At 42.2% G+C, this 7,925-nt stretch overlaps 1 protein-coding gene across 1 annotated transcript; it reads left to right on the forward strand.

The window, feature by feature from the left end:
• Positions 1-4,907: 4,907 nt before the first annotated feature.
• On the forward strand, positions 4,908-6,230 carry LOC128047524 (OTU domain-containing protein 3). Its single transcript, XM_052639758.1, has one exon. It carries the CDS (start codon positions 4,908-4,910, stop codon positions 6,099-6,101), a length of 1,194 nt encoding a protein of 397 aa, XP_052495718.1. The 3' UTR covers positions 6,102-6,230.
• The last annotated feature ends 1,695 nt before the right edge of the window (positions 6,231-7,925 follow it).

Below are 7,925 nucleotides of genomic sequence, written 5' to 3' on the forward strand. Positions count from 1 at the left end.
TAGGACTGTATTGCTGTAAACTTACCTCTTAGAACTGCCTTTGCTGCATCCCATAGGTTTTCAGTTGTCATGTTTTCATTGTTATTTGTTTCTAGAAAGTTTTTGATTTCCCCTTTGATTTCTTCAGTAACCTGTTGGTTATTAGAAATGTGTTGTTTAATCTCCATGTGTTTTTGTTTCTTACAGTTTTTTCTTGTAATTGATATCTAGTCTCATAGCTAGTCTCATTGTGGTCAGAGAATATGCTTGATATAATTTTAATTTTAAATTTACTTAGGTTTGATTTGTGACTGAAGATGTGGTCTATCCTGGAGAATGTTCCATGTGCACTTGAGAAGAAGGTGTATTCTGCATTTGGATGGAATGTCCTGAAGATATCAATGATACCCACCTCATCTAATGTATCATTTAATACGTGTCTCCTTATTAAATTTCTGTTTTGACAATCTGTCCATTGGTGTGAGTGGGGTGTTAAAGTCTCCTACTATTATTGTGTTACTGTCCATTTCTCCTTTTATGTCCATTAGTGTTTGTCTTATGTATTGGGGTGCTCCTATGTTGGGTGCATAGATATGTACAATTGTTATGTCTTCCTCTTGGATTGATCCCTTGATCATTATGTAGTGTCCTTCCTTATCTCTTGTAATATTCTTTATTTTGTGATCTATTTTGTTTGATATAAGGATTGCTACTCCAGCTTTCTTTTGCTTCCCATTTGCACGGAATATATTTTTCCATCCTCTCACTTTCAGTCTATATGTGTCTTTAGGTCTGATGTGGGTTTCTTGTAGACAGCATATATAGATGGGTCTTGTTTTTGTATCCATTCAGCCAGTCTGTGTCTTTTGGTTGGAGCATTTAATCCATTTACATTTAATTATATATATACGTGTGTGTATATATATATATATTCCTATTGCCATTTTCTAATTGTTTGGGGTTGATGTAGACCTTTTCTCCTCTCTTGTATTTCCTGACTAAATATGCCCTTTTAACATTTGTTATAAAGCTGGCTTGGTGGTACTGAATTCTCTTAACTTTTGCTTGTCTGAAAAGCTTTTGATTTCTCCATCAATTCTGAATGAGATCCTTGCTGGGTACAGTAATCTTGGTTGTAGATTTTTCCCTTTCAGTACTTTAAATATATCCTGCCATTCCCTTCTGGCCTGCAGAGTTTCTGCTCAAAGATCAGCTGTTAAGCATAAGTTAAGTATGTATGTTACTGGTTGCTTCTTCCTTGCTGCTTTTAATATTCTTTCTTTGTGTTTAGTCTTTGTTAGTTTGATTAGTATGTGTCTTGGCATGCTTCTCCTTGGGTTTATCCTGTATGGGCCTCTTTGTGCCTCTTGGACTTGATTGACTCCTTTGCCATGTTGGGGAAATTTTCAACTATAATCTCTTCAAAAGTTTTCTCATACCCTTTCTTTTTCTCTTCTTCTTCTGGGACCCCTATAATTCAAATGTGGGTGCGTTTGATATGGTCCCAGAGGTCTCTGAGACTACCCTCATTTCTTTTCATTCTTTTTATTCTGCTCTTCAGAAGTTATTTCCACCATTTTATCTTCCAGCTCACTGATTTGTTCTTCTGCTTCAGATATTTTGCTATTGATTCCTTCTAGAGTATTTTTAATTTTAGTAATTGTGTTGTTGCTGTATGTTTATTCTTTAATTCGTCTAGGTCATTGTTAATTGATTCTTGCATTTTCTCCATTTTGTTTTCAAGGTTTTTGATCACCTTTACCATCATTATTCTGAATTCTTTTTCAGGTGGTTTGCCTATTTACTCTTCATTTATTTGGGCTTTTGTGTTTCTAGTTTGTTCCTTCATTTCTGTTAATATTTCTCTGCCTTTTCATTATTATTTTTTTAACTTATTGTGTTTGAGGTCTCCTTTTCTCAGCCTTCAAGGTTGAATTCTTTTCTTTTTGGTTTCTGCTCTCCTAAGGTTGATCCAGTGGTTTGTGTAAGCTTCCTATAGGGTGAGATTTGTGCTGAGTTTTTGTTTGTTTCTTTGTTTTTCCTCTGATGGGCAAGGCTGAGTGAGGTGCTAATCCTGTCTGCTGATGATTTGGTTTGTATTTTTGTTTTGTTTGTTGTTTAGATGAGGCGTCCTGCACAGGGTGTCACTGGTGGTTAGGTGATGCTGGGTCTTGTATTCAAGTGGTTTCCTTTGTGTGAGTTATCACTATTTGATACTCCATAGGGTTAGTTCTCTTGTAATCTAGGATCTTGGAGCCAGTGCTCCCACTCCAAAGGCTCAGGGTTTGATCTCCTGCCTGTGTTCTTCTGTCTTCCAATAGGTGGCTCAGCAGTAAAGAATCCACTTGGTAGGGTTGTTGCACGGGTCTCATACTTTCATCCAGGGAAGCACCTGGAACAGTGCCTGGCAAGTAGTAAGTACACAAAAAACATTAGTCTTTATTAATATGTTAACATTCAGTCGACCTCAGACACCGTAAGGGTCCTGAAGTGGAATGCCCCCACCTCAGGCCGCATGGAAACCAAGTCTGAGAACTTACTTTTAATGGGGTCCCTCTAGCTACCAGGAGAGCAAGGGTAGAAGGAGGGGAAAAAAGGCTATGGCAATAATCCAGATGAGATACAATGGTGGTCTAGACAAGGTAGAAGCAGTGGAGATATTGGGATGTTGCCAATTCTAGATGCATTCTCTTGGCAGAGCCAAGAGAGTTGGCTGATGGACTGAATGTGGGGTGAAAGAGAAGTGAGTCAGAGATGATGCCAATATTTTTGGCCTGGGCTACTGGAAGAAGGGAGCTGCTATTTACTGAGATAGGACAGGCTGTGGGAAGAGTGGGTTTTATAGGGGAAGATCAGGAGTTCAGTTTTGAGATACCTGTCAGACAACCAAATGGAGAGGTCAAGTAGGTACTTAGATAACAGATGTGAGGTTCAGAGGAGAGGTGTAACTTGGAGGAAAAAAATGGTAGTCTTTGGTATCTATTTAACATCACGAGACTGGGTAAAATGAAAAGGAAATAGGGTTGATAAGGAAGATTGGAAGTTTCAGGAATAAGCAGCACTCCAACTCTCAGAGGTCAGGAAGATGATGAGGAATGAGCAAAAAGACTGAGAAAGAATCATCAGTAAGGTAGGAAGAAATCCAGAGAATGTAGTATTTTGGAAACAAAATGATGAAAGTATTTCAAAGAAAGGAATAAACAACTATGTAAAATGCTGTTGAAAGGTCAAGCAGGAAAAAGACTGAAAACTTACTCACTGGAGTTAGCAATGTTGAAGGTAAAGTCCTGACTCAAGAGAGAGGGCTCAAGAGAGACTGGTGGAAAGGAACCTAACTGTCTCCCAGTAAGTGAGACAACAGAGAGGAACAGATGTGGAGAAGGATCAAGAGGAGGGTCAAGACAGAGTTTGGGTTTGAATCACAAGGCACTGTATCTCTAGTATTTGGTAAACAGCCAGGCACATAGTGATAACTCAATAAATATTTGTTGACTAAAGTGAATGAAATCACTAACCACTGATTCAGGAAATAGTCTTAGTTTTAGAAGTTTAAAGTTGGTACAATGAAATGTGAAATTCTTGGTCCAATAATTCATTCTCCTTCAATGCCTGAAAATTCTTTCATATTGAAAACTATGGCTCACATACCTAGAACAGCTATCCTTAAATTTGAGAGGAACAGTAACAGAATTTGACAAGTACATGCTCAACAAGAAAAAAATACTTTCAATTCTGTATGGGTACAACCTATCCAAATATCTTTTGCACCTGGGGTCCTGTGACTGGCTGAGTCCTAGTCCTATAGTTACGTCATGACTCACTAGGCACTATTAATAGAATGGAAGACTCTTGGTAGTTGCTGAAGGATCATATATCTGACAAGGGTCTGGTAACCAGAATATATAAAGAACTCTTAACTACACAACAACAAAAGGACAGACAACCCAATTAAAAAACAGGCTAAGAACTTGAAAAGACATCTCTCCAATAAAATGGCCAAAAAACACATTAAAAGATGCACAGCATTAAGGTAATGCAAATCAAAATCACAGTGAGATATCACTTCACACCCACTAGGATGCCTATAACCAAAACCAAAACAAACCCAGAAAATAACAAGTGTTGATGAGGACATGGAGAAACTGGAACTTTCAAACACTGATAGTGGAAATGTAAAATGGTGCAGTTGCTGTGGAAAACAGTATGGTGGTTACTCAAAAAGATAAATATAGAATTACCATATGGTATAGCAATTCCACTCCAGGTATATACACAAAAGCACTGAAACAGATATTCAGGCAAAAATCTGCACACAAATGTTCTTGGTAGCACCATTTCCAGTAGCCAGAAGGTATAAACAATGGAAATGCCCATCAACTGATAAACGGATAAACAAAATGTGGTATATCCCTTCAATGGAATTATTATTCAAAGAAAGGAATGGATATTATTCAAAGAAAGGAACACATGCTACATCATGGATGAACCTTATAAACGTCATACTAAATCAAAGAAGCCAGACACAGGAAGTCACATATTCTGTGATTTCATTTATATGAAATGTCCAGAATAAACAACTTCATAGAGAAAGAAAGCAAACTGGTGGTCACCAGGAAACAGGGGGAGAAAGGGACGGAGAGTGACTGCTTAATGAGTACAGGGTTTCCCTCTGGGAAGATAAAAATGTTCTGGAATGAGATAATGGTGATGGTTGTTCAACACTGTAAATGTATTGCGATTCACTGAATTGTACACTTTAAAATGATTAAAATGGTTAATTTTATGTTACATGAATTTTAACTCAATAAAAACAATAAATCGGGGGCTCCGTAGCCCGCGCCGCTTCGCCTCCTTCGGCCCCTGAGGCGGCCGCTCGGGCGGTCCTGCGGCTCTTCCTCCTGCGGCTGCGGGCCGCAAGGGCCGAGGCCATGTCCCGGAAGCAGGCCGCCAAGGGCCGGCCGGGCAGCGGCAGCCGCAAAGCCGAGGCCGAGCGCAAGCGGGACGAGCGGGCGGCGCGCCGGGCCCTGGCCAAGGAGCGGCGGAACCGGCCGGAGTCCGGCGGCGGCGGGGGCTGCGAGGAGGAGTTCGTCAGCTTCGCCAACCAGCTGCAGGCCCTGGGGCTGAAGCTGCGGGAGGTGCCGGGGGACGGCAACTGCTTATTCAGAGCTCTTGGTGATCAGTTGGAAGGACACTCACGAAATCATCTCAAGCACCGACAGGAGACAGTGGACTACATGATAAAGCAGCGAGAAGATTTTGAACCCTTTGTGGAAGATGACATTCCTTTTGAGAAACATGTGGCCAGTTTGGCAAAGCCTGGAACATTTGCTGGCAATGATGCAATTGTAGCATTTGCAAGAAATCATCAGTTGAATGTGGTGATTCATCAACTTAATGCCCCTTTGTGGCAGATCCGAGGAACAGACAAAAGCAACGGGCGGGAGCTGCACATCGCTTACCGACACGGCGAGCACTACGACAGCGTGCGCAGGATCAACGACGACTCGGAGGCGCCCGCACGCCTGCGCACGGAGTTTCAGATGCTTCATCAAGATGAATCAAATAAGAGAGAGAAGAGCAAGGCAAAGGGAGTCGACTTTGAAGATGACCTGCGAGATGAAGTAGAAGATGCTGTCCAGAAAGTTTGCAACGCAACTGGGTGTTCCGATTTTAATTTGATAGTTCAGAACCTGGAAGCTGAAAATTATAATATTGAATCTGCGATAATTGCCATGCTGCAGATGAACCAGGGGAGAAGAAATAGTGCAGAGGAGAACCTTGAGTCCAGTGGTGGAGTGCTGACGCAGTGTGGTCCTTTATGGGAAGAGGGTGGCAGTGGCACCAGAATCTTCGGAAATCAGGGTGTAAATGAAGGCAGGACTGAGAACAGTAAGGCGCGGGCCAGCCCTACTGAGGAAAACAAAGCAAATAAAAACCAGCTCCCAAAGGTCACAAACAAACAGAGGCGAGAACAGCAGCGACTAGAGAAGAAGAAACGACAGGAGGAGAGGCACCGGCACAAAGCCCTGGAGAGCAGGGGCCACAGGGACAGCAGCAGGAGCGATGCGGACGCGAGCGCCCAGGTCACCTTGGTGAAGACCTTCGCGGCTCTCAGCATCTGAGTCTGGCCTCCTGGGAGCTGCGAGCAGCGAATGGGAAGTGCAGGGCTGTGTGCCAGGCTTCCCAGTGAGGCCGTCCTTTACAGAACAGAACCCAACCCACAGAGTCACTCACTGAGTTAGTTTCCTTCGGCTGCCTCTTTTTTGTTCAAAGTTTTGTCCAGTGATGTGTTTTATTTAATGAAAGTGCAGTGAAGCCGTTCAAAAAAAAAAAAAAAAAAAAAAAAAACAATAAATCACACAGCTCACACTTGACAGAGTAAGGCCATGCACCCAAGAACTGACTCAATTCTCTTACCATGCCGCCATTGTCTCCTTTACAAACCAAAGGTGCTCTGGACAACTTTGGCAGTGAACTTTTCCCTCCATCTAGCACCATCAGGTATTGTGTGTGTGTGTGTGTGTGTATGCACGTGCATGCATTGTGTGTGTATATGTGTATGTACGTGCTCAGTCGTGTCTGACTCTTTGCAACCTCATGGATTGAAGCCTACCGGGCTCCTCTGTCCATGGAATTTTCCAGGCAAGAAATACTGGCGTAAGTTCCCATTTCTTTCTCCAGGGTATCTTTCCGACCCAGGGATTGAACCCATGTTTCTTGTGTCTCCTGCACTGGCAGGCAGAGTCTTTACCACTTGCGCCACCTGGGGAACCAACAGGTATCAGTTAGTTCAGTTCAGTTCAGTCATTCAGTCGTGTCTGACTCTTTGCGACCCCATGAATCGCAGCACGCCAGGCCTCCCTGTCCATCACCAACTCCTGGAGTTCACCCAAACTCACATCCATTGAGTCGGTGATGCCATCCAGCCATCTCATCCTCTGTTGTCCCCTTTTCCTCCTGCCCCCAATCCCTCCCACCATCAGAGTCTTTTCCAATGAGTCAACTCTTCGCATGAGGTGGCCAAAGTAGTGGAGTTTCAGCTTTAGCATCATTCCTTCCAAAGAACACCCAGGGCTGATCTCCTTCAGAATGGACTGGTTGGATCTCCTTGCAGTCCAAGGGATTCTCAAGAGTCTTCTCCAACACCACAGTTCAAAAGCATCAATTCTTTGACGCTCAGCTTTCTTCACAGTCCAACTCTCACATCCATACATGACCACAGAAAAAACCATAGCCTTGACTAAATGGCAAAGTAATGTCTCTGCCTTTCAATACTATCTAGGTTGGTCATAACTTTTCTTCCAAGGAGTAAGCGTCTTTTAATTTCATGGCTGCAGTCACCATCTGCGGTGATTTTAGAGGCCAAAAAAATAGTCTGACACTGTTTCCCCATCCATTTCCCATGAAGTGATGGGACCAGATGCCATGATCTTCGTTTTCTGAATGTTGAGCTTTAAGCCAACTTTTTCACTCTCCTCCTAGTACCTAATTATATTTGTGATAACAGAATTCCTACAATTGACTAAGCACAGAAAAGTTTCTAAGCAAAATATTTTCTTATCATAGACTTCCCAATGTAAACCTTCTTACACCAAGGTCTGCTATTCATATCACAAAGTCATCCTTCATTTAGAAGTTAACCATTATTCACATAACTGATGAACCAATGACAGCTGTCAAGGACAATTCCTTATGAGATGATACTGTTTGCAAAAAGAGTACAGCTAATGGGGTTTATGCCTTCAACTAATAAACCCCATTTTTCACTAACAATCCTTGGCATTTTCCAAACCCTGTGATTTCTATCCTGCTGGTAGGTCACAACTCTTAGAAATATGATGTGTAAAACTGACCTTTAAACCTTCCTGTGTCAGATTACCATTGCCAATGAGGCACAAATGGATAAAAGACAGATTGGTAGTGAACATCTGCATGACAACCCACTC

The sequence above is a fragment of the Budorcas taxicolor genome, chromosome 1, assembly GCF_023091745.1.
Source record: "Budorcas taxicolor isolate Tak-1 chromosome 1, Takin1.1, whole genome shotgun sequence".
Lineage (NCBI taxonomy): Eukaryota > Metazoa > Chordata > Mammalia > Artiodactyla > Bovidae > Budorcas > Budorcas taxicolor.

Bases quoted from the DNA above. Each gene is read 5' to 3' on its own strand.
- LOC128047524 (XM_052639758.1), top strand. From the start codon at position 4,908: ATGTCCCGGAAGCAGGCCGCCAAGGGCCGGCCGGGCAGCGGCAGCCGC.